The sequence below is a fragment of the Cavia porcellus genome, unplaced genomic scaffold (genome assembly GCF_034190915.1).
Source record: "Cavia porcellus strain 051 isolate PalLab524CR breed Dunkin Hartley unplaced genomic scaffold, mCavPor4.1 scaffold_13, whole genome shotgun sequence".
NCBI lineage: Eukaryota > Metazoa > Chordata > Mammalia > Rodentia > Caviidae > Cavia > Cavia porcellus.
This window is the reverse complement of record NW_026947496.1, coordinates 10,090,931-10,117,531: the sequence shown is the minus strand read 5'-3', so window position 1 is coordinate 10,117,531 and position 26,601 is coordinate 10,090,931. Positions and strand designations below refer to the sequence as shown.

General features: G+C 46.3%; 2 protein-coding genes and 1 long non-coding RNA gene across 7 annotated transcripts in view; 1 reads left to right on the top strand and 2 right to left on the bottom strand.

Moving 5' to 3' along the window:
* The window catches only part of LOC134478480 (uncharacterized), a 5,830-nt gene extending 901 nt beyond the window's left edge, over nucleotides 1-4,929 (bottom strand). Inside the window, exons 1-2 of the long non-coding RNA XR_010051113.1 lie at nucleotides 4,845-4,929; nucleotides 661-796 (exon numbers count right to left, since the gene is read on the bottom strand). This is a non-coding gene — a long non-coding RNA (uncharacterized LOC134478480). The remainder of the gene's footprint in view (nucleotides 1-660; nucleotides 797-4,844) is intronic.
* Nucleotides 1-9,955, top strand: part of Eci2 (enoyl-CoA delta isomerase 2) — a 19,521-nt gene extending 9,566 nt beyond the window's left edge. For all 5 annotated transcript variants that reach the window (XM_013151469.3, XM_003468820.5, XM_013151472.3 and 2 more), the window contains exons 5-10: nucleotides 696-765; nucleotides 2,354-2,450; nucleotides 3,124-3,244; nucleotides 7,588-7,677; nucleotides 8,224-8,367; nucleotides 9,268-9,955. In XM_013151469.3, coding sequence (XP_013006923.1) covers nucleotides 696-765; nucleotides 2,354-2,450; nucleotides 3,124-3,244; nucleotides 7,588-7,677; nucleotides 8,224-8,367; nucleotides 9,268-9,423 — 678 coding nt within the window. In that variant the 3' untranslated portion in view covers nucleotides 9,424-9,955. The remainder of the gene's footprint in view (nucleotides 1-695; nucleotides 766-2,353; nucleotides 2,451-3,123; nucleotides 3,245-7,587; nucleotides 7,678-8,223; nucleotides 8,368-9,267) is intronic.
* LOC100717458 (testis expressed protein 56) lies at nucleotides 9,573-26,601 on the bottom strand. The gene is made up of 3 exons (XM_003468819.5): nucleotides 26,328-26,601; nucleotides 18,798-18,996; nucleotides 9,573-9,822 (listed from the first exon to the last, which is right to left on the bottom strand). The coding sequence occupies exons 1-3, from the start codon at nucleotides 26,518-26,520 to the stop codon at nucleotides 9,573-9,575; spliced, it is 642 nt and encodes a 213-aa protein (XP_003468867.1). The 5' UTR covers nucleotides 26,521-26,601.

Genomic DNA, 26,601 nt, shown 5'->3' with positions numbered 1-26,601 from the left:
GCAGCTTGCCGTGCTGAATCTTTACTACTTTAGTAACAATGGAGTTATTCCTCACTGGGAATGATTATGTCTTTATTTATAGATAGGTAAAATCCATACTTTTTTATTTTCTTTGTGTTTACATCTATCATTCTTTCCTACCCAGAAATCTCATCTTAAGGTGGGAACTGTGCCTGTTTTAAATGCATCAAAAGCTATCACAGTGTGTCCAAGAGTGTTGGAAGTCATTACCCCTGGATCCCGTCCTAGCATTTTGGAAATCCCAGCCTGGAGTGTTAATTAACCCTCCTCAGGCTTCCTAGCACTCTGGCTCTTTCTTGAACGGAGGTAGATACCGCTTCGTGGCAAGTTTTCCCGGCTCACCTCCTACCCCACCAGCTCGAGAAACCGCAGCAGCTCTGATGCTTTTGTGCTGCTTCATACTTTTTATCCCAGCCCCATATTTGAACACAGTAATCTCTATTGATTCCACAAGTTCGAAGACCATTTTTCCATTCACTCATGGAATAAAGCAGTTACTGCCCCTCTGCTCCTTCCAGAGCTCCTGGTACATAATACACAGAATAATTTTAGATGGAGTAAAATTGCTTTCAGATGTATATTTTGCTTATTTAAGTACAAATGACTGAGACAAGGACTCCATCGGGTGATGGTTCTTACTTTGTGTCCGTTTCTTCATTTTCCTTTTCATGCAGATGTATGAAGATATTCTCCTTGCCATGAATGCTGCAAGCCAGGATGACTCAACCATAACTGTTTTTACAGGTGAGACATTTTTCTTGAATGTCTTCAATTCCTATAGTGGAGATTCTCGTGTTAGATTGGGAATTGAGTGAAAAATCTTAGAGATTTCTCCAATATGCCATGCTTTAACTGATAAATGTACAACAATGTAATAAACATAGACTAGCCTCTCTTTGATAATAACCCACGTATAACTCCCCAACACTGGACTTATACCAAACAGTCATGGTGGCCGGATTCTCAGTAGCCAAAGCGGAAGATAAGTCAAATGGGCGAATAAAGAAATTGTTGGCTGTTCATGCCGTAGAACACTGCTGAGCAATAAAAATGAACCGGAGACTGATACACATGAGAACATGGATAAATCTTTAAAGCATAGTGCAGCTGAGTTCCGACCCGAGAGGGTCCGTGTCATATGATTTGATTCGTGTTACGATCTGTAATGTGCAGAAGTTCTACTCGGTGGTGATGGAAGCACAGAAGCGACTGTCCGGTCCCCCTTATCAGGGCTGTGTTTTCAGTTAAATGTGGTCATCGTTGGTCTAAAAATGCAAAGCGCAGAATTCCAGGAAATAAACAACCCGTGAGTTCTAAATAACTTCTGTCCTTGAATATTGTCACTTTTAAATTTTATTATTATCATTACCCTCTTTCCTAATGTCTAAATTAAAGCTGGTTAAAGGTTTGTAGGAGCGGCTGTCCTCTGGTATCCCGGGCACCTGCTCCAGGTCGCCACACATACCAAAAGCCACCGATGCTCAAGTCTCTGGTGTAAAAATGGCGTAGTCCTTGTGTGGATACTGTGCTGTCAGTGTTTTCTGTGTTGCTTAGGAAATAATGACAAAGAAAATGTCTCTTCAGTACAGGTGCAATTTTCTCCCCAATACTTTTGGTTTGTTGAATCCATGAATGCAAAATATGAGGGGACAGAGTGCCACGTCCAGAGGGAAACCCCCAGTATCTGCTTCAGACAGAATTTCTGGGGGGACCTAGAAGGCCCCCAGTGGCCAGTCCTGCTCGTCCTCATTCTGCACCGTTGTGGTTCCCCTGGCTTTCTATGCCGCAGCCACCGTGGCTCTTCTTTCCACCCATTGAGGACACTGAGGACCCCCACACAGAACCTTTGCCCGTTCTGTTCCCGCATCCTAGGGGATTCGTCCCACCTCTCCTTTCCAGACGGCCGCGGTGCTACTCCTGCAGGCCTCGGTACAGGTGTCCCTGTGCTCCCGGGTTAAGTCAGATCCCTGTCACCTGTGCTCTCTTCCTGTGCTCCGTTTTGATGCCATGGTTAGGTGATCTGCACACACTTGATGTTTTGAAAGCAGTGTAAAGAGCTGGGAATGTAGCTCTGTGGTAGAGTGCTTGTCTTGTATGTCCCAGGCCTTGGAAAGAAGAGGAGGAGGAGGAGGAAGGGAAGAAACTGGAGGAGGGGGAGAAGGGCTGTTCCAGGACCTCAACGTCCAGCTGACCCACTGGTCTGTGAATTAGCGCAAGAGCTCTGGTTGCTTTGCCCGTGTATCCCAAGTGCCCAGCGCAGGGTGGACTCCGCGGTCACAGCATGAGTGAGGACCTGCATGAGTGGCGGACCTCTTGACTTTGTCGTTGGCAGGAAACGGGGAATATTACAGCAGCGGGAACGATCTGGCCAATTTCACTGATAACCCTGGTGGTTTAAAGTTGTCTGAAGATGGCAACTTGCCCCTGAGGTAAGAGTGACGTACCTCGGGTCCCTGTGGGCTCGTACGGACGCCTCCCAGAGAGGCTTAGCTGAGGGAAAGTAAAATGACTGGATATAGGTCCTAACGACCAACACCAGCTGTGTCTCTGAACCTCGCCGGTTGGGGGTCTTCATTTCCGACTCTGGCTTCTGTCACTGTGCATCTCCTTGAGATCCAGGGGAAGGATCCAGAGGTGTTGGTCGGCTCCTGTCCTGTTGGGACAGGAAATGAGCACATTCTCTTCCGGGAAATGGGTGACCTCAATGAAGGTGGTCCTGGGGAGTTTGAAGTAGTCTTGATAAATGCAGGACGATGTCAGTAAGGATTTGCTCTTACGATCTTGGTGGCCCCACCAAGCCTCTGCCTCCCGCTGTGTGATGTGCTGCCGGCCGTATCTGTCATGGCCGCAGCTGGCAGACAGCCCTGAGCTCACTGCCTGGAAGACAAGGTGCAAGCCAGGCTTGGCCTGTAGGACTCACAGCACGGCTGGCCACCCGGGGCCATTTGGGGGATGTCCTGGTCAGATGTGGGGTGCCGAGACGCAGGGAGAGGCTGGAGGGGAGGACTGCTGGCTGGCCTGTCTTTTCCGACTCACCCTGACTGCCTTCTGCTGCGGGACGCAGCTTTGAGACATCGTGTGGGTCTGTCTCGTCTTCTGTAGGAAGTTTGTGGACACCTTCATAGACTTCCCGAAGCCTCTGGTGGCCGTGGTGAATGGTCCAGCCGTGGGCATCACTGTCACCCTGCTTGGGCTGTTCGATGCTGTGTACGCGTCCGACAGGGTAAGTCAGTTCCTGTGGCTGGAAGGGCCAGGGAGGCAGAGTGGGAGGAAATGGACCACACGTGGTGGTCATGGCATGGACTGCGGTTGGAGTTTTCTCAAAGAATTCATTGACCAGACTTTAGTTTCCCTTCGTTTGTTAACTGGAGTTTTTCCACGCACTGCCATGGACATCATGCTGACTCCGATCGTGGAGTATTCTAATCAAGGATACTTGCCCAGTTTTCAGTTTTGAGGCTCCCCAAAAACACTTGAGTGACACTTGCCAGCCTTTGTGGGAGAGGAGATAGCATCTTTGCGGGTTATCTCCTTCACAGACAAGAAAACGGAAGCTGTAAGAAGTTTCTTGTCCACGGCTCAGTGTCAGCCTTATGTTCACCACTGAATTATCTTGAATTTTATTTTTTTTTTTTTTGCGGTACTGGGGATTGAACTTATGACCTTGCACTTGGCAGGCAGGCACTTATGTTGCTGAGCTAAATCCCCGGCCCTTGAATCTTATTCTTAGGACAGTATTGTTCTTGTCATAGCAAAAAACAAAATTTTGAAATATATGAAAGAAAAATAAATTTTAAAAAATCACTCCACAGTAGGCTGCAATGCAGCGGGTAAGGTTTGGGTTCTGTCCCCAGAGCCACCATGCCCACAGTCACTCCAGGGTGAGGGGACGGGGTACAGAAAGGCAGAGGTTAGGTGGCACAAGTGGCGGACTGTGAGTCTGCAGGATCGAGTTTGCACTGCAGCATGAGGTGACCATTGGTGGGATTTGCGGGTTTTAGCTGTTCACGTAGGAGCCTGATCATAACCACAGGAGATGGCACTGTGTTCATTCCTCCCAGTACGCAGCTGTTTTGTTATATTTCCCTCGTATATGTTAGATACAAATTTATCTTTTAAAAGTCACTCCTTGTTTCAGCACCTAGAGACCTCATTATCCCGAATCCCTCCGGTTTACAGAACTTTCTTCCCCAGTCCCCGACTGCTGGAGCCCAGAGCTCTTTGCAGTTTTGTCACCAGGAGCAAAGTTGTGAAGGACATTTGTATTCAGACTTTGCCCCTAGAACCTCCCACAGATGTGATAATCACCGCTGGGTTGTGGGGTTGTCGGGGCTTAGGAAATGGTGAAATCTGTTAATCTGTAACCTGTGAGAAGCGTTTGGGTCTGTAGAGATTCCTAGGGCTTCTCATATTGATTTCATGAGTGAGTACCATGTGGAATCGTGGGTTTAAGCCACATAGCCAAGGCACTAGTGCGTTCTGTGCATTCTTTGTTGTGAGCTGTGGTTAATAATGCCCGCTGGCGTCTCTGTCAGCAAATGGTACCTTTCTATGTGAGACTTTTTACAAGGAGCAAGGTACAAAAATTAATACCCGAATGCTTGCTGTATACTGGGCACTCTGCTAACACACAGCGCACACACGGATGGTCTCAATGCACCCAACAGCCCTATGAGATAGGTGTCCTCGGGCCCATCTTACAGATGAGAAAACTGCGGCATAGAGGGTAAGAACTTTTCCCCAAACCACTAAGCACCCTGGTCCTCTGCTCAGCTCCTAAAGGCTCAGACCTGAGGTGCTGCTGGTCGCAGCTGTCTGTGTACCTGCTCATGGTCTGCGGTTGCTCCCTTTTCATTTTCTGGTTATTTTTCTTAGGCTGTGTCTTCTCAGTGTGTTTTCTTAAACAAGTTCTCTTCAAGGGGGAAGAAAAGACAATGTTAAAATGGGAATATCTTATTTTATATTTTTATTTATGTGCTGTGTACATTTCTTTTAACGAATAACTGTAACACATTGTCTGAGTATACTAAATGAAATCTGAAGTGTTTTATGTGTTATTGGTTATGAATTAATTGTCTTTCATAAGGATTCATCAAGACAAACACAAAAGTAATCCTTGAAGGGGGAAATTATTGTATCCTAAACAACCGCTACCAAAGCTGATTCTAGTATCTACAGCCAGTCAGAACATCTCTAAGGCAAAATCAAGACAGGAAATTGAGGAAACAGTTTTTCAACTCCTAGAACAAAGTCTGATCTCCCTAAAAGATTTTAAAACTCAGTGATAGAGCATCAGGTTAGCAACCTGCGGTGGCAGCAGGGAATAGAGAAGAGGAAGCAGCCCACAGGAAAGGCAGGTGTTAGAGTTTAGAGCCGTGTGAGAAGCTGGGGCGTGCTGGTGTTCCACTCTCCTGACACCTGCAACACAAAGCAGGGAGCTTTATTTCAGCTCATAGCTTCAGAGGGGTCAGTCTATGGTTACCAGCTCCAAGGCAGAAATATAGCAGCTTGGCAGAGGAAAGCTGCCAGACCAGACCTGTGGCAGCCAGGAAGCAGAGGCAGAGGGAGGAGCTGGGGACAGGAAGACACCTTTCCAGGTCACTGTGGCCTGACCACCTCTTCAGGCCAAGCTCCCTGCGCAACAGCACATGCACCTGTAAATGCATTAATGAATCAGCCCATGAGTCAACAAACGATGAGCAGCTTAGATCAAAACCACAACAGGGGTACTGATTACATCTGTATTCTCAGCACTTAGAAGGCTGAGGCAGGAAGACCATTGTTTGAGGTCAGGCTCAAACAGTGGAAAAGTTTAGGGTGTGGCTTAGTGCTAGGACACCCGGGGTTCAGTCACCAGTATGGGGGTGGAGGGCTGAAGAGAGATGATTCACAGGTGAGAAAAATTATTTTCCTCATACTTATCTGGCAAAGCACACATCGCCTGAATATATAAAAATGTCTTAGCACTCAAATATAAAGAAGGTGAAGTCTAACTGGAAAACAGAACACTTTTAACACCCCAGAAAGTGGTCATGCAGCGGAAAAGTGATGCTCACCATTGTTAACCAACAGGCGCACAGGCCACAGTGAGAAACCACTGCACACCTCCTAACAGGGTGAAATCTTAGAACCTTCTAATAACCAAGCTTAGCCTGGATATGGAGCAGGTGGGACTCATACAAAAGCACTGGTGGGGATGCCAACCGGCATGGCCGACTTTGGGGAACCCGGCTTCTTCTAAGCCCAGCCGTTCTGCTCCTAGGGTGGCACCCAAGAACCTGAAGCCAGGTTCACCCAGAGTCACATAGAATTATCTAGAAAATATTTTAATTTTTAGCCTCATTGACATATAATCCACAAATAGAAATTATGTATTTTTAAATTTTATTTTAAAGATAATAAAACCAAACAAAACAAAGCCAATCAAGACAAGACAGTATAAGTGACACAGGATTTTCAAACAAGATAACAGGAAATCAACAGTGGTTACCATAGTGCTCTGGCTGCCTGCAAAATAGCTGCCCAGACCTTCAGTTATAGTAAAATCAAAGCAGAACAGAATGAAACCAATGAAAACAAAACAACACAACACAGGACTTCAAAACTAGTAAATCCCCAAATGGTTACCATAATAAATCTTGCTGTCTTTGAAATAGCTGCTCCTGCCATTAGATACAACAAAATCAAACAGGACAAAGCAGAATAAACCCCAGCCAAACAATGAGAATGATACAGGATTGCAAAACAAGATGACAGGGAATTAGCAGTGGCCACCACCTTCAGGAGATCCCCATGGGTGCTACATTGCATGTTAGCCTCTGAATAGATGATCAGACTATCAGCGGTAGGCCTGCAAGGTCAGTGAGACCCTCAGCACTGCAGGCACTAAGTTATGTCTTACCTCATTAGCTATCGTCACAGCCTGTGTCCCTCCGGACCAGCCAGTCGCCCATGGTGGGAACAGAATCATATACGTTAATGTTTTTTGACTGGGCTTCCTCGTAATAGAACACCGAGATAACACAGTGGCTTAACAGGCAAGGGGCTAAACAAAATATGATCCACCTGGACAGTGAAGTACTGGGCAGCAGCAACGTGGAGCAAACTGTCACCTCGAAAGAGTGGGAAAAATCTTGGAAGTCTTAGGCTAAGTGCTGGAAGCTAGACCCAGAGGGCTAGAGAACGTCGGATTCCATTTGTAGAACATTCCAGAATAGGCACACTGCAGGGCCAAAAGTAGAAAGCCAATAGCATAGGGGTGTGAGGAAGCAGGGGTGACTGTGGGCTGCAGGTGGACCTGAGGGCCATGGACATGTTCTGTCCGGTGGCGGCTGTGTCACCAAAGTTGTTAAAACTCAGTGACGGGCTGGGGATGTGGCTCAGCAGCACAAGCGCCTGACCAGCGAAGTGTGAGGTCGTGAATCCAATTCCTGCTGCCAAAAAAGCCCAAAACAAAATAGCGAACAGACACTTTAAAGAGTGAATTTTGTATGCATGTAATACCACACCATCCCAGTGAATGACACATTAAAAACCGGCATCCTGTTTTCTTCCCACCACAAACAGGCGACGTTTCACACTCCGTTTAGTAGTCTTGGCCTGAGCCCGGAAGGATGTTCCTCTTACACTTTCCCGAAGATAATGGGCCCATCCAAGGTAACTTACTAGAAGCTTAAAAATAAAAATGACCATCTCATCCCCCTTTGAAATGGAACCCTGTCTGTCTCTTCTGCCTTGTAAGATGACAGGAAGGGAAGCTATTGTGCAAGGGTTTTCCATATGCACTGCGGTCTGGAGGAATTAGAAATCCCTCTCCTGTGATGGCCTCAGGACAGTTTGAAAACTTTGTTGAGCTCATTAGCTGCTCTTTAGAATGAAATACAAGTAACCCCTGGCTAGGTGGGGCAGTGCATGCCTGTAATCTCAGCACTCGGGAGGCTGAGGCAGGAGGAGCCCCATGAATTCGAGGCCAGCCTGGGATACATAAGCACTCAAGGCCATCCTGAACCACACAGTGAGACCCTGCCTCCAAAAAGAAAAAAAAGAAGGGAAGGAAGGACGGAGGGAGGAAGGAAAGAAGCGAGAGACAGACAGACGAGCAGTCTCAAATGACTACAAGTAGACCCTTCTGCGCCTGAAAGCAGTGATTTCCAAAATTAACAGAAGCCCTGTTTTGTGCCTAAACCCTGCGTTTCTTTTCAGGCAGTTGAAATGCTTATCTTCGGAAAGAAGATTACAGCTAGGGAGGCTTGTGCTCGAGGCCTTGTTACGGAAGTTTTTCCCGATGGCACTTTCCAGGAAGAAGTCTGGGCCAGGTTGAAAGCGTACGCCAAGAATCCTCCAAATGTGAGTAGAGGACTGACCTTTTACTTGTGGAAACCATGAAATGATCTGCTGCCAGGCAAATGCATTGCCTCAGGGGAAAGTCATAAAAAAAAAACAAGACAAGCTGGGCATGGTAGTGTGCACCTTTAATCCCAGCACTTGAGAGGCTGAGGCAGGAGGATCGATCTGAGTTCGAGGCCAGGCTGGGCTCCATAGTGAGTTCAAGACCAACCTACACTACATAATGAGACCCTGTCTCAAAACAAAAAGCAAAAAACAAGACATTGCCTGTGGCCTTTAAGGACATCTAAATATGAGATTAGAAATAACCATAAGGACATCAGGAACGCTGCTTTTTATAAACCACCAATGTCAAGTGGACATTGATTTCTAGTGTGAAAAGGCGGAGGGGTGGTTCTGTATGGGGTAACTTGGGGCTGATGGGCGGCATTTGCTGTACTTCTGTTTTGAAATTCAGGTGAGAAGCCAGATGGGCTGACTGTACTTGAGGAGAGCCTTACTCTCGGAACTATTCTGTATGTGGTAATTAGAGACTGGCTGTCCTGATGCACCTCCTTAGTATTCAGATATGATCCTGGAACCGGAAGCCTCAGTTCTGTCTGAGGTGTTTGAGAAGTGTGTGGTCACAGGTCCGCCCCATCCCAAGGGAGGCGACTCATACACTGATCAAAGGCTAAGAAGGCCTGCCTTCCATCCCACGCACCTTGAGTAAAGACAGGTTTCATGAGCATCGGGGAAAGGAAAGTGAGAATCCGGGGCCGGGGCTATAGCTCAGGGGCACAGCACCTGCCTGGCAAGCGTGAGGTCCTGAGTTCGATTCCCGGGACCAAAAGGAAAGAGAATCTGAATGACCCCGCTCCTACTAGAATCCCTTGTGACCCTGCTGTTTTGTCCTGCCAGGCGATGAGGATCGCGAAGCAGGTGATCAGAAGCAGCGAGAAGGAAAAACTGCATGCCGTCAACGCTGAGGAGTGCAGAATCCTGGAGGAGAGGGTGCTGTCGGAGGAGTGCATCAATGCCGTCCTGAATTTCTTCTCCAGAAAAGCCAGGCTGTGAGCACATGACAGCCAGCCTGGAGCAGCGCAGTGGCGGGGAATGCCACTGATTCTGCTCTCAAAAGGAACACACTTCACTGTGCCTTTTCGGAAGGCTCAGACACCCGTTACACACTGTCACACTGATGGTCCTAACGAGTGAAAACTTCTCTAGAAGAATCTGATAGAAAATCTTACATCCTTTGCCATGAATGGCTGCTGCCAGGAGCACTGGAGCTCGGTGCCGAGGGCCTTGTTGTGGAAAGCGCTCACAGCTCTGCAAGCTGAGCTTACGTCCCCGAACACCACGATGGCACTTTGTTTTCCACAGGCAGTGACCGCCTGGATGGGGCCGAACATCGCCAGCTGCTGTGTCACTGATGCAAGATCCTGGGCGGGCTGCATGATCTTCTTCAGCCACCTGGCAAAGGAGCACACGGAAGGAACAATTTAGGATCTTAATTTCTCTAAGTCGAATCTTCACTTTTCTAGGGAACGAAGAAGAATCTTAATTTTTCTTTAACCCACAGTTTCAATAAAAAATGTGAAAGGAATCATTTCACTGGCACGTGATGCCCCTTATTTGTTATGTGTGGCGCCCTTGTTCTTCTGTGATGTCGAATTTTCTAAGAAGCACAAATGCAAGCTGCCTTTACTGTCTTATAACATCCTGTTTTGACAATTCCCCTAAGTGTCACTTGACAAGAATCTGGGGTGCACTCCCAAGGGCTTTGATACTGGTTTGGAATAGTTCGCTTGTCTAAATAGTGTTCCATTTTTCTTTCACACAGACCTGGGTATTGGACTGAGGGCCTTCACATTAAACTACACCCCCAAACACCTTTGTATTTATTTTTTAATTTTGAGCTACACTTTTTTTTTGGTACCGGGGATCGAACTCAATGCCCTTGTGCTTGCAGGCAGGCGCTTGTGCCGCTGAGCTAAATCCGCAGCCCTGTCCTCCAATTTTAAAAAAGCATTTGGGGATAGAAGTTCATCCCTAAGACCTGAACCTTTCAACTCAGGTTTTGGAACCCTGGTCAGTGAGTTTTACTAGTGTTTGTTGAGTCTGGGAGGTACACTCTCACGGTTGTGAAATCAGACTGGGTGTGCATGCACATGTGTGTGTGGTGTGCAAAGAATGATGCTGTCCATCTGAGGGTCACTGCAGTGTGCCCCCCGCCAGGGCCCTTGACTAGGCCTCCATAAGCCTGCCTTTCCACAGAAGAAACTCAGAGGATTCTTGGGGGCGAACTGACCTAGACTTACTGATTGTTCCACATTGGGCAAATGAGTAAGATCTCTGAGCCTTGACTTCCCTTACATATAAAGCAAGCAGTGAATCTTAGGCTATATTGAACTTTGTTCTTGCTGAGTTGCTGAGGCCAGGCTTGAATTTGTGATCCTCCTGCCTCAGCCTCCCAGAGTGCTTGGTTATATGCATGTATCCCCACGCCCGGCAAAATGCTGCTGCTTTCTGATTTTTCCTTCAAGAATGGGCTTCCAGGTAACTAACTCATCACCAAACTCTTCACATTTTAGTTCTTAATTATTTTATTCTAATAATCTTAATCCCAAAATACGAGTCTTGTAGGAAATCCATGAATAGAAATAACCATGTATGTGTATCAAACGCTTGCTAATACTGTGTCAATGCCCATAATTATATTTTATCCCATAAAAAATGATGACAGAAATGGCAGATGAGGTGGATAATGTTGCTCTTACAAATTGGGATTCTAAGACAGAGAATTTGAAGCAAACCCACACATGGAGACCCCTCCAGGAGAGGAGATTGCCTTGTTTAACTCGGTGTGTGCGTCATACAATGTGCTCATGTACTGAGACAGCGTGTGTTACCCCATTGGCGTGTGCAGTGTGCAGTTTGTGTAGACATTAAAAACACTCCATTTCTATTTGAAGCTATAGTATATGAAGTTTTATTCAAATATTTCAAGGAAAAAGACAGGCACTATGGTAACTACTATTAAGTCGGATTATTTGGTGGTGAAGCACTAGGTTGCTGAAACAGTCATGCTTTGACCTGTATTGTTATGTTGTTATGTCCTCTTTTATCTCAATCTCTCCCTTATTCATTAAAAAAATTATTTAGTTATTTTTTATGGTTTTTTTTAATTAAGGGGAAAAATTTAAAAAATTAGCAGGATATATAATAGTAACTTTTTTTGATTTCCTATTAACTTGTTCTGAAGTCCTGTAATACTCCCACTATCTTGTTTTGACTGATTAGACTCTGTTCCATTCTGTATGATAGTATCAAGTTTGAGGGTATAGGCAACTACTTTGAAGGCAATAAGATTCACTAAGATGCCCATTCTGGTTTGACTATTGTCCTCTTTGGAAGTCCTGTAATGTTTACAATGCTTAAGTTTTATTGGTCTTGTTCTCTACTGTTTTGTTCAACTTTATAATATCTAATGAGATAGACAATTCTTTTTAAGGAAACAAGCGACATTGTTGATAACCATTGTTGATAACCTTGTACTCTGTTTTACATCATGTGCTATGTCTATCCTTGGTTTTGACTGACAGCTTTGTTTTGCCATATTTGACTTTATTCTCTCCCCCCCCAAAAAAGTAATAAGAACTAAGGAGTAATAAAACCCAAAATGTGTAAATTTTGTTGTAAAAAAGAGAGGGAAAAAAAGTGCTCTAAAGGATACAACAGCAAGTGTGTTTAGGGGTGTTAAATAGCTGACCATATTAATGTTTTTGGTTGGATCATTGAACACAACTGTTTGCAGTCTCACTGTTTGAATGTCCACTTTGTATGCTTTGAAACTGTGATTTGAGCAACTATCTCTAAGATGATAATATGTAATCTATTAACTGGTGATTTCTTACTGTTTTTTTTTTTTTGGTAGTTCTGTATTACTTGTACCCTTACACCACTTTGTTTTGTTTTGTTTTTTCTCTTTTTCCTTTTAAATAAAATAAAAAAAAAAACACTCCATTTCTAAAACTCAGGCAGAGCATCACAATGTCATGATATCAGCAGGTTGTCTGGTTGTCTGGTTGTCTGTCCTTCCCACTCATTACCACTCAAACCCTTGGACCAAATATGAAGAACTACTTGAAGGTGCTGAGCAGTAGATTGTGAAGAAAAACACCAAACTACACAGAGGTGACCACATGCAAACGGTTCGCACAGATGACAAGAGCATGTGGCAGGCGACCTAATGAGCATGAGACTGGCTTTGGCGAGCTCCATGGTGGAGCCCTGTGGAAGTGACCGCGGCAGAGTCAGCTGAATAGAAGTGGAAGGAAACAAAAATCTTTCAGGCCAGGAAGAGATCTCAGAGCTCGAAGGTGAGATTTGGGAGAGAATCCCAGAGCAGAAAAAAATAATTCACTCTAATTCTGCTAATAAACCCATCTGGAGCTTTGGTTCATGAATGGGACAGACCCAAGCCAGAGCTAAAACTTTGAGGATCAATCCAGGATTTTGATCCCACCCACAGAAAACACAGCTCGGTTGATTCCACCAGTCTGGCTACTTGTTAAAAGCATTCACCGATGGTCATAATGGGATATACAGAAACTCGAACATCCTACAGATGATCGTAACATAATGGTCTAGACTCTATATGATGTTGGAGACCACTACGAAGCGCTCTGAGCTAGACCTCAGCCCCTTGCCTGGCGAGGGGAGCTGATTCCTAGTAAGTGAGCCTCTGAATCACTGGTCCTGGCTATGTGGCCTGTGAGGCCAGAGATACCTCAAAGGGCAAGAGAAGGCCACAGCTGAAGATACCTTGGCTCCAACACTAATTAAGTAAATAGAGACTGTAACTGCAGGCATCTCACTCCTGCAATTGCACTCTACCTTAAATGTCATCCTGGAGATAAGACGGTGCTGCTAAATTGGCATAATTTACTTCTCGGAGAAGTCTTTGAAGTGACTTCCAAGGTCCTGCTCATTTCCCATGCTTTCCTCAGTTTCCCTGCCCTTTGTTTTGGACCTAATAAAAATGGGCGGTCCAGAGAAGCCTTTGTCTTAGCCCTGAGAGTCTCAAGTTCAGCTAAGGGGCTTTGACCCTACTAGAGCCTTAAAATCAGACCAGTTGTCTCATTTTATTTAAGCATCTGCTGTACACTCGTTTGGAAGATTGGGGATCAGGTCAGGACCTGACAGTACAACATACTATTCACAGTGTTCAAGGTACAGTCTAATAATGTGACATGACCTACGAAAGTCTTGACAATCTGACATTTCTCAGGCAAAAAGAGATAACACATCAATCCTGGGATGACCCAAGATGCTGGGATTGTCACACAGTTTTAGTGCAAGTGTTGAAACTATTTCACCAGATCAGCAAAGTCGCACTTGGAATGACTAAATAGATAGGAATTTTTTCAGCAGGTAGGTATAAACAAAAGGAGAAACATTTTGGGATGGAAAATCTGAAAACCAGTTCATTGGAGGAACTTCTAACTCACTGGCAGCCTAGACAGTGGAAGGGTCAGTAAACCTAGAAGAGCAACAGAAATGGACATGAAGAAAAGGAAATACTGAGGAGAGAGGAAACAAAACTGATATCATATCAGCAGTTAGCAAAACAGGAAGTGGCAGGCCCTCGCCCCCACCCCAGGGAGGAATCAAATAAACAGACTGTAATAATTTTATAGTAGCTCTAGAAAAGGGCTAAACATCTGCAAATGAATTCACGGAGGAGAGAAACTCACATGGAAAACGGAGTCCTATGGTTTTCTTTCTTTTTGTTGTTTTTTGTTTTGTTTTGTTTTTTCGAGACAGGGTCTCGCTATGCAGTTCAGGCTGCCCTTGAGCTCACTTTGTAGCCCAGGCTGGTCTCGAACTTGCAATGATGCTCCTGTCTCAGCCTCCCAAGTGCTGGAATTATAGGCTTGGGCCATGTTCTTTTAAATTCATCCTTGCCTTGACCACCCCTTGGACATGGTGACTGAGGAAGAAATGGCCTGAGGTCCTCACATGTGGTTCCTGTGCTGAGCCTGAGAAGTGGACTCAGCCGTACTGCAGAGAGGAGAGCACTGAGGTTGGTTTGCATGGGGGACCCAGACCACCCTTGGATCTCGGCACCCAAGGCACCCCAGGTCCAAGGGACTGACCCTGCCATCGTGGGAGAGGCCCAGGCCTCCTGAGGGCATGAGCAGCTCTTCTGCAGTGGCCTGGCAATTAGGATGGGCTCAAAGTCCCCGTTACCTTATGACTGGGAAGAGGATCACTGTCTGCAAACCAGGGCTTCAGAGAAACTGAACCCTGGAGAGGAGAGCCGTGTGCGGGGACCCCAGCAGGAACTCTGGAATGGGGAAACCAGTAGGATTAGGGGCCTGAACCTAAGTGCTGCTAGGGCAGGGCTGGAGGACTGCACCAGCCAGCTGCCTCTGGGTGCAGCAGGACTGGGGAGAGAAGGTGCTGGAACCACCCAGAGATAATTAGTCCCCGTCTCTCCCTCCCTCACTGGCAGTACTGCACCCAGGCCACTGGCAGGAGCATACCGGGGAGCTCCCCCCCTCAAACACACATGTAGCCCCTGCTGGGGATGACTGAGGACCTGGAGGAACCTGGGAGCCACCCCAGGTCCCGCAGGCTGGACGGTGAAGCTCTTGAACGGTGCCTGGCAAAGGACAGCAGGGGGAGGGACGAAAAGTGGCGCCTGAGTCGGGGTCACTCTGAGGCACCAGGTCAGAGGCTGCAAAAGGAGAACTTGGGGACCGCTGCAGGGTTTGCCCCAAAGCGAAGGGAAGAGGACCCCGGCAGAAGAACCCAGGGGTGGGCAAACTTCATCACATCCTCCCATGCACAGGTCAGCGGATGGGGCCTGCAGTGAGCCACACGCAGAGCAGAGTTTGTGGGCCCCAGACCAGCACCGAGAGCCAAGCCCGCCACAGCAGCCGTGCGGATGCCCCAGTCTCACAGCACAGCAGCTGCAGCACACAAGCTTGTTTGCTTGTGTGTTTGGATTTTTTTTTTCAGTTTTTAGTTTTTCTTTTGATCTTGATTTTTTATTCTTTTGTTTAAAAACTTTGCGGTGTTTTTGGTTCTGGAATTGAACTCAGGACCTCGCGTTTGCCCAACAGGTGCTGTGCCACTGAGCTACAGCCCAGGCCCTTTCTTTTACTTTTAAAAATTCTTTTCCAAGGCCTGACATAGTGGTGCACTCTTACAATCCCAGCACTCGGGAAGCTGAGGTGGTAGGATCATTGCAAGTTCAAGACCAGCCTGGGCTACAAAATGAGCCCAAAGCCAGCCTGAACTGCACAGTGGGACCCTGTCTCAAAAAGACAAAACAAAAACCAACTCTTTTGGCTCTCAGTTTTAGAATTTTCCTTCCATAGTGGGCCGGGGCTGGAGGGGAGGGTGGAGGAGAGCAGCTCCCCTCATGGTGGTGGGAGAAGAGCCAGAGAGGATGGAGCCAGGGACAAGACCGTGTCCCCAAGGTCCGGCCCCACGACCTGCTTAGGCCCCATCACATAAGTTCCGTCGCCTCCCATGACGCCATAACATTATGGTCTCATGGTGAATTAATCTATGTGAGCCTCTCGCCTTCTGAAACCCCCGCATCTGGGCACAGGCGACATCTGCGGGATGCTTTACATCCAAACCATAGGTGTCACTGAGTGTCACAGTAAATGTTCTTATTACAGTAAAAGAAAAGGAAGATAGGGCCAGGGACGGGGTTCAGCCGTAGGACCCTTCCCTCAGGCACTAGGCTTTGAGTTGGATCCCCAGCCCTGCCAGAAAGAAAAACCAAGCCAATGTGGGGGGGGACCCTAAAAACTAAAAGTAATAATCAACAAGTTTGAAGCACAAGAGGTGCTTCCAAAGTATGGCCAATATCTAAATTTTTAAAAACTGATCGTAGTAAAAGACACGTTGCCATGAATCCCCCTCAGAACGCAGCCCCACTTTGGACACATTGTCCCGTCATTTCTGCCGCTCTCTGAAGCAGTCTGGCAGTCTCACACCTTTATGAAATCTGATTTAAAAAATACACCAAATGCCGAGGCTGAGAACCACCCAGCAGGAAGGAAGGCTCAGAAAACAGTGATGGCCTGACCATCTCTCCTGTCCTCAGCGATCCCAGACTGCGTGGATGTCACCCCTGCCCTGGAATCTAAAAGACCAGGACGGTAAACATCCCGCATCTGTTTAAGGCAAGGCACGGAGGGAGCTGTGACGCACAACCCCCCACACTCCTGAGAGAGGCCTTGCAGAACTGCTGCGGGAGGGGAGGAGAGCAACAGGATGGTGGATGCAGGGAAACGGGAGCCGTAGGGGGAGGATGGCTCCCCGCGTGGCTTTTGCTAATAATAAACATAATAAAACATGTCTAAGACTTCTCCCCCAAAACTACCATGCACTGCTGCAGAGAAATTACGGAGCAGAAGCTCCGCTTTGTCTATGAATCAGAAGACGCGTTATTAAGATGACACTCTCGGGCCAGGGATATGATTCAGCCACACAAGCACCTGCCTGGCAAGCACAAAATAAAGGATGACAACCGTTAATGCCCCTAAGAGAGCAGCTAAAGTGTTCCTCGGGACATACGTGAGAGACAAAATCTCTCTCTTACGAAGGAGAAATAAACAGATAGATAAAAGCACAAAATTCCCCCTTCAGGGAACTAACAAACTAATAGTATAAACGAGACATATTAGCATATACATTAAAGTATCTTTGAAACAATGAATAGCTAATTTGGGGAATTATTTTAACTCCTACCTATTTTCCGTTCAACCATCATATATATATATATATATATATATATATATATATAGAGAGAGAGAGAGAGAGAGAGAGAGAGATTTTTAAATTTCCATTTATAGTTGTTCTATAAAACATAAAATATCTAATAATAATATAATAAAATATTTCCACGCCTTCTCCACTGAAAACTACAAAGCATAAGAGAAACCCCGTATGTAAGCTTATGCATCGGACTTCCTCCATTATGTTCTGAAGTTGCATTCCAGTTTTTCTTTCATTATGGTAGGCTAGTATTCCGCTGTATATAAACATCACACTTGCTTTATCTGTTCACCTGTTGATTAACAAATTGACTGTTTCCACAGCCTAGCTATGAAATTTTGTTTTATTTTTTCATAGGAGTCCTTTTTGCATTTTCTTTTTAATGAACACTTGTATTACACTAAAATAAAAAAGTTAGGATGGAAGGCTAGATATATCATTTCACATGAAGCTACCATAGCCTGAACCAATCTTCTATGGTGGCAAAAATTCCAATTATTTAATGTACCATGGAGGGCACAAATTTTCGTGACAGGAGTAACTATGGATCATCACTTAAAATAACGTTTGCTCCTCTCTGTATAGAAATTCAATGTTTTCCATTGTCCAGAAAATATCGTGGTTCTAACCACACATATAACCTGCATTTACAACATAGCTTTGTCTTCCATGGCTATAAATGTGTGACTCGAACTGGCAAAATACATCATTGAGAACACTTGGCCAGAAGTAGACCAGACCCATTTCACTCAGTGGGACGGCACCCAGGGGAAGCTTCCAGTACAGGCACATTTGCACACAGGACCTTTCTCCCTGCATCCGTCACTACCAACCCAAGGAGGGCTCTGTCTTCACAGGGAAGCCCGCATTTCTCCGGCCAACTTGGCAGTAATCAGACTTGAATACCGTTTGTTAAGTAAGCACTCTACAGCAATGCAGGTAGCAGCAGTTTGTAAACAGAGACACTGGCTGTGCGGCTTCCCTGGGGAAGTGTATCAAAGGGGTCTCCTGGGCACAAAGCTTATCCTCCCAACTCCGAACTCCATGGCTCCGCTTTACCGCCCAATCTGAGTCCTGCTAGCCCCCACCCAAGGTCTTTCGCTTCTACTTTGTTTCTGTGTAGGCCAGAGAAGATCTGAGTGAGAGCCTGTCACCCTCTAGTTAAGACTTTCCAAGGGCTCTCCCTTTCTCGCAGTGTAAATTAAAATGTGGGAAATTTGTGGGCTAAAGCCAAGTTTTGCACATCATACTGTGGTATTCCAGCCCCCAGTTATGCCAGTAATGGTGCTGGTGCTTCCCAAATCACCAGTCACAAGGCCCAACCACAGGGGGATGTGGGGTGGTCCCTCCCCAATGACCCCTCTCTGGCCCTGCTGGGTCTCCAGCACAGGTCAGGAATGCGGTGGCTGTGGGGATCCACCACCCAGCTCCAGCCCCAGGACTTTGCTCCCAACAAAATCTCCAGCAGCGAGGGGGTTGTAAAAACTGGGGGTGTCTGCTCTTAGAGAAAGCAGGGTTTCTTTTCACGCTGTGTATCTCAAAGGCCACGTTCAGTCATTTTTTTAGCTAGGCAATAAAGAGAACTTCTGATCATCTGTGGATTCCTAATGCATCCATGCAGAACTAAAGGTAAAGCGGATTACCTGACCACCACGGTGCCCAGGGGCGGTTCCTTGGAGCTTCTCTGCCACGACGGGCATTTCTTCCACCCTTCGCTCACAGTGCCCGTGGCTTTTCCTTTCTGTGAGAGCTTTCTGCTTGGCTTCGGGGTCAGGTTAATCTCCGGTGGGAACTGGTGTCTTTCTAAGATCCCTTCCAAGCTGGACATGTCAGCTGCCTCACCTGGTAAGAGGACAAGATGGGCACGGGTCAGTCCCTTGCCATCTCTGTAGGGCAAGAGCCTCACAGCACTGTGAGACAGACTGCTGGAGCTGTCTTACCATTCCTTTTCAGATCTGCAGTTCCTTGATTCCAACACCACTGAACAACGCTTAGATCTGAGCCTGACGCTAGGCATCTATCAGATGCACCATAAATAAACAACAGATGGGGTTGGGGATTTAGCTCAGCAGCATAAGTGCCTGCCTGGCAAGTGTGAAGTCGTGAGTTTGATCCCTGGTACCAAACAAAATATTAAATAAACAACAGAACAGGCTGGAAATACTACAAATACCGCAGGATTCCCAAGCCAATGGTAAGACACTGCCTGATAATAATTATTATTGTTGTAATTCTCATTTTCCCTTTTATCACATACTTAAAAGATGTGTACTTTAAAGCTTCTCAGAAGAAATGGGGTGAATGTTGACACTGTTGTCCGCCTCCTGTCCTGGGCCTCCCATATAGTGGTGAGTTTTTGCTTGAGTGATGGATCACCCCATAAAGATTTGACTTAAAATAAAAATTTGCTTTACCTAGAAGCATCTGGGAATGTAACTTATTAATCCTTTCTGATTGCACGAAATTGACTTCTGGCCAAAAATGAGTTGGTTTTTCTTTCTTTTTTTTTTTTTTAATTTTTTATTTATTTATTTATTTTTTTTTATTTAAGGAGAAAAGAAAAAAAAAACAATGAAAGGGTACAAGTTATACAGATTTACAGAAGAAAAAAATGAACAGTAGGAAATCACTAGTTAATGGATTACATATTGCCATCTTAGAAATAATTGTTCAAGTCACAAAATTAAAGCTTGTAGAGTGGACATTCCAACAATGATACTGCAAACAGTTCTGTTCAATTATCCAATAAAACTCTGTGATATCACTTTCTATCTTATACACTTAAATATACATGCAGTTATATAGTTTAGAGCACTTTCTTTTCCTCTCTTTTGTACAATGACTATTACACATTTTGGGTTTCATTGCTCCCACGGTTCTTATTGCTTTTTTGGAAGAGAGTAAAACCAAATGTGACATAACAGAACAGAATCGGTCAAGTCAAAAGGGTGGACATAATAGATAATATAAAAACATAATACAAGGTGATCAACAATGGTTACCATAATGCCTCCCGCTATCTCTAATAGAATTGCCTATATCATTAGTTGTAATACAATTGAACAAAACAGTAAAGAACAAAACCGACAAAACCAAAACATTGGAGACATTGTAGGTCTTCAAAAGTAGATAAAAGTCAACGAGAATGGGCGTTATAATGAATCTCATTTCTTCTCAGCTGATGCCTAAACTTTCGAACCTGATACTATCCAGCAAAACAGAATAGAGGAACCTCAGTCAAAAACAAGATGGTGAGAGTAATACAGGGCTTCAAATCGAGATAATAGAAAGTCAAAGTGGGTTACTATATTATATCCTGCTATTATTTTCTCTTTAATTAAATGGATAAAAATAAAAAAGTAAATAATGGAGTGGAGATTGAGAAAAAAGAGGACATAACAGCGAAACAGCGCAGATCAAAACATAACCATTTAAGCAGAATAGTGTTTCACCACCAGATAATTCCGACCCAAAAGTAGTTACCATATTGACTCTTTCCTTGAAGTCCTTGAGTACAACTTCGTATACAGTAGCATTAAGTATATCAAAACAATGTAAAACCATTTAAGAGAATGACAGCATTACAGAGTATTTAGAATCGACTAACAGAAAATAAACAATGGTTTCTGTATAATCTCCTTGTCTTTAAAAGGTTTTTGCTTATACTATCGTACATAATAAAATCCAATAAGATACAACCTGTTTAGACCATTGGAGACAGAAGAATAAAAGCTAGATGAGACTTCAAAACAAGATGATACTAAATCAGTATTACCTATTAAGATGTCATTTTCTCCAAAATAGCTGTTCCTATCATCCAATCTTCTCTGTCTCATTTCTGTTGAGCTCTTTTTCTGTCAGTAGCTGTTAGTTTGTCTTCTTCATTTTGTTCTCTGCTCCATTCATTGTGGCCTCCCCACCACTATTTCTGGGTTCTTTGTATTTTTCTTTTTTTAGAACATCCTGCAATACTTTCTGTAGGGTTGAATTGGTGGTTGCAAATTCCCCCAGTTCCTCTTTATCCTGGAAGCACCTTGTTTTTCCATCAATTTCCAGGGACAGTTGTGCAGGATATCTCAATCTTGGCTGGAGATTATTATCTTTCAAAGCTTGAATTATTTCCCTCCATGCTCTTCGTGATTTGATGGTTTGTGCAGAGAAATCTGCTGTAATTCTGATGGGTGTTCCCTTGTAAGTGGTCTGTTTCTTGTCTCTTACAGCTTTTAATATTCTGTTCTTGTATTGAATTTCTGGAATTTTAATTATTATATGCCTGGGTGTTTCTCTGTTAGGGTTGTAGGTAGCTGGGGTCCTGTATGCCTCGTACATCTGAGTATCTTTACCTTTTGCTAAATTAGGAAAATTCTCCTGGATTATTTCTGTGAGTAGCTTTTGTAGTTCACTTGTTTGTGTCCCTACTTCTTCTTTTATGTTCTTAATCCTTAAGTTATGGCTCCTCTTATCATCTTCTTGTCTCTGTATTATTGCTGTTTGTTTCTTTGTTATTTTTAAGAAGTTTTTCATTTCATTCTCCCATATTACAAGTCTGCCCTCCAGTTCAGATAGTCTGTCCTTAGTTTCTTTCAAGCTGTTATGCCAGTCTTGGATAGACTTCTTAATTTCTTGATAGTCCCTTTGAACCTGCTTCACGTACTCTATGCTTTCTCTGTTTTCTCCATCAAACAATTCTCCCATCTTTTTCTGTTCTTCCATTCCACCATCTGTTTTTTCCTGGGTGGTGCTTAGCATTTCTCTAACTATTCTGCATACTTCTAGCTTCAGGTCATTGATAACTTCATTCCTGAATTGGTCTATGAGGCTCTCTATATGGCGCTTAATGTATATTGGTGCGGTGTCCGCTATTGCCTGTTTCTCAGAATTGGGGGCTGAGGAGCCTTTCTTGTTGCTTCCCTTCCCCATATTCTCTGTTCCTTATAAAATGCAAGCTTACATAGGAGGCCCAGCTTCCCTGCCTGTCAGCCACAGCCTGATCAAATTGCGCTGGCTAGGTGTTCCCGCCCACCACTGCGCACCAGGGAGTTACGGACTAGGCAGCCTCCGGGCCACCGTCAGGCTCTGGGATCTGGGTTAGGCCAGCCTACCAAGTCCGCCCACAGCATCACGCAGGCCAGGCACTTTTCACCAATCCCGTCCGAGAGGGGAATGTGTGGCTGGAGTCGCCACCGCGCCCTGCTCTTACAGGACTGCCCGAGCCCAGAAAGTCCTCCGCTGGAGTCAAACTGTGGTAGAGTGTCAGTTTCTCTCACTCACCTCGCCACCAGTCAGTGTACACCTCCTTGTCCGTCCTGTTTTCGAGTCCGTTCACAGACTCCCGTTCCCAGAGCTTCTGCGCGTCTCTCCTTGCCAAGCCGCTGTGGAGGCAGTCAGCCGCCGAGCGGTGGGAAACCCAAATCGCGGTTTCCAATGGCGCGGGGTCCAGCCTCCACACCGAGTCTTTTCTGTTCCTATTTTAGTGCCAGGACTGCATTCCAAGTTGGTTTCTCTCAGCCGAGTTCGTTCCTGAGTCAGCAGAGCATATCTCTACCGGCTCGTGTCTCCTTAGTCCGCATCATTCCTGATTTCTGAGCCGAGCCTTTCAGAGAGCCTCCGGTAGTTGCTGTTATCTGTCCGCCATGTTCTCCCGGAAGAGTTGGTTTTTCTTAATCTGTAGTATCGGTCAGTGTTTTACTAGAGAAACAGATAAGACACAAGATATACAAAGATACAAGAAATTCCGAGATTGGCTTATAGTGGCCCCCCGCAGGGTCGGATGGGGGAGTGTGCAGAGGGGTGTCTGCACCTGAAGACTGACGGATTCGGTCAGTGGTCTGGGGCTCTCTGCCGTGTCCCGTGCGAATCCGAATCCGTATCAGGAGGCCAATGGGTCTGCCATGGAACTCTGGAAGCCAAGAGATGATGTCTGCAGCGAAGCTGAAGCCTGCAGCTTCTCCAAGGAAACAGAAGCAGATCCATCCTCACCCTGGCACGAGACACCCTCAGGTGGGCGTGGACCTGCTGGGCCAGTGTAGCGGAGCTTCTCTGAATCCAGTTGGCACAATCATCAGCCATCACACCTGTCATAGGCAGGCCGAGTTTTCAACTGCTCCAATGGCAATTCTCTTCTTACTTTGGAGAGCTCCAATAATTGAGAGTTGGGAACAGCTCACAATAGGTCCCAGCTGCTGACCCCTCACTGCCCGTCCAAGTCACAGACCCACTTCATGTAACCCGTGTTTTGGCGGGAAGCGGGATCTGACCCACAGGGCTTAGACAAGTTGGTGACTAGCACACAGAGAAACCACTTCGTGGAGACCACTTCTCATAGCAGAAGAGGACTTGGAAGTGACCATAAGAATACCAATTACCCACAAAGACTGTGACTGCGTGCACTGAAAACAGGTGCTCATGAAAAGAAAAGGAAAACACAACAACAAAAGAAGCAGGAAGACCACCAGACACCAAGAGCCGGGAGAGGCAGGCAAGGAGCTGAAAGAAGCCGTAGAAATCCGGGTACCGCGGCTGGCAGCCCGTTTGTGAGGATGCTGAGTGAGAATGCCGAAATCCAAGCAGGAGGAAAAGACTAAGTTTTCCTGCTGGGGAAGGTGGGATTCCACAGTGCCCTGCTTGATGCGTATCAAGCCAGCTTTACTGATGCTGTAGTTATCTCTAATTCAGACAGGTTCACCACTTAGTGCGTGTCTATCACATGCCTGGAGTCACGCTGACGTCTAACAAACTGCCCATCTGTAGTAGGGCGAAGAGCTTTCAGTAGACTGCAGTTGAACATGGTACTGCCTTTGTTGGCAATTTTGCTGTTAAAAAAAAAAAGGAATGAAGGAAATAAGGAGAGGACGGAGGCAGGGTGGGAGGTGTAAAGGAGGGAAGGAAAGGACATGCGGTTGGCCGGCCTGCGCAGGACTCTGGGTGCTACGGCTGACTTCCGCTGGACGGTGAACCCCTCTCTCCTTCAGGAGGTAACTGTAAGAACCAAGAGTCAAACCACAGCTCACGCCTTGCGTAGCTCTGCGGTCCCCTTGGATACGTGAGAAACTAATCAGCGGTCCTAAACTTTCTATAAGAGGGGCTGAACCTGCCAGAGCTGCCGGTGACGCACAGGGAGTTACACCGGGACTGGCGCGGCCTCCCGGGGACAAACCCTGACAGGTCCTCCCATAACACGGCAATGGGCAGAGACCCTGAAGTGCTGGGACTTGGCTCAAAGAGTCCCAGCGTGGCAACCTGACCAGGTGTGATCTGATGAACAAGCTGATTGGTACAGCCTGTAGGCCACCCTGAGTGTATCAAGAACAGGACAGGAAACCCGGCAGCTAGGTCACCTCACGAGTACTCTTAGTGGCAGTTAGGTCAGCCCAGCTGTGGTGCCATCAGGTTGTGAAGGACATGCTCAGGAGCCCACTCTGGGATAGGCCAGGCGGGCAGCTTGCGTTGGTGGTCAGAGTTTCAAACTTGAACTTAATATTCGACTAAATGAATCTGACTCAGGTATTTGGTAACATTTGACTATAACTGTTTTGCATCAAATGAATTATCTTTGGTTTTCTTGCATACTGGGGTGGTTCCAAAAAGCACCCTTCAAAGGTCCGTTGTAAAGCTGTGGTCCCCAGATGGCACTAGAGGAGGTGCTGTGTGTCCCCAAGAGGGGCCTGGCAGGAGGACACTGGTGGCTGCCGGTGAAGGGTTCTGCAGGCGCCCTCTCTTCTTGTCTCCTTCTCTCTGCAGGGATGAAAGCGATGCATCTACAAGTCAAGGGGCTCCAGGGCTTGGAGCCAGCACAAAAACTAGGAGTCAGCGCTGACAGATTCTCCCCTAGAGGCATCACAGAAGCAGGGCAGTGGCATGGGGATTCAGACATCAAGCCTCCTCAACTGTGAGATGGCAAAGCTGGCTTTGAAGCCACCCAGCTTGTGCTGCTCTTACGGCCGTGCAGATGCACATGCTTGGGAAAGAGCTCTGGAAGGAGACGCTGCACACTCGGGACAAGGGGCAGCGTGAGCTTCCTTCCTGCCGTGTAGACTTCTTGGCGTTGTTCGGCTGTGTTTATTAATCACTGGAGCAGCTTCTCTTCTGTCTTCTAAGTTCACGGGCAAAGGTGGCTTCTACTTGTGCTCCCCACCCCATCACGAACAATCCCAGAGGCAGGCTTTGCTGTAAGAATGGCAAGGGCCAGGGAGTTAACTCCAAGACGCACTGCCTGTCTGGCAAGCACGGGGTCCTGAGTTCCATTTCCGGTTAAAAAAAAAAAAAAAGAATGGCAAACTATTTTCAGTAAACTTCAAGACCTGCTGGTTACCGCTTGGGTGTAGAGGCACATGTCAGAAGGTTGAGGCAGACAGATCACTTGTGCCAAGGAGTCTAGGGCCAGCCTGCATTATATAACAAGACCTCCATCTCAGAAATAGTGATAATAAAAAATGGCAAGTTATTATATCGTCGGGGGAAATAGACATCCTCTGCCTGCAGTGGCAGCATCACGGCACTAGGAGAAAGAGGTCATAGGAAGTAGAGTGAAGGAATAAAGTTTAAAATTAGACCTTCTACCTAAAAATTTCTCACTAAACTGAACAATCAAACTGAAAGGCAATTTGTAAGTTTAGTAGTTCTTCGCACCTGGTCTCCTTCCATGGGTGTGTTTTGCTGGAAGAGTGACCCAGCTTGGCTTGGAAAAGACAAAACAAAAAGAGCAGGAGGCCAGAGGTTTAGCTCAGCCGTGCAAGCGCCTGCCTGGCAAGTGTGAGGTTGTGAGTTTGATCCCTGGTACCAAAAACAAGGAGCAGGGAGTTGGAATGAGTCAGTACCTGGGTAGATCTCACACTGCACCCTGAGAATGTGGTCCCACTAGCCCACAGGTGGGAAAGGAGCCTGAAGACCCGATCACACCTGCAGGAGAAGCTCCCACTCCTGGCTGCCAGGAGGGGCATTTTGAGCGGACCGAGGTGGCACCTGGCTGTCATACCTAAACTCCAAGGCTGAAGGAGGAGGACTGTAAGTTCCAGTCCCAACTGGAACTGATCAAGAGCCACACCTGGGGCTGTAGCTCACCCCAAAGGCTCTGACTTCAGTCTCCAGTCCTGTCTTCCCCCCAAAAGACACACTTTGTGTCAAGACACAGGCTGCGCTGGCTAAAGGGCTCACGGTGTCCTCTACTCACGTACATTTCGTTTTGTCCTGGTCGCTCTTGTAGGAATACAGCATCTCCATCATGCGATTCGGAAGCAGATTGTGGAGGTTGGCCAGAGTCTCAAAGGTGTGACGCAGAACATCAGGATCGGCGTAGTTTTTCAGCTCTCTTTTCGGCCCAAAGGGTATGAATTTCATTAGCGGCGGCTCGTTGCTGGTGGTGCCCATAATGGAGCCCAGAGACTGACAAATAGAGGGTTCAGAGTGTGGAGTCCCTCCCAGCGCCTCTCCATCTCCTAGAAGGGGTGG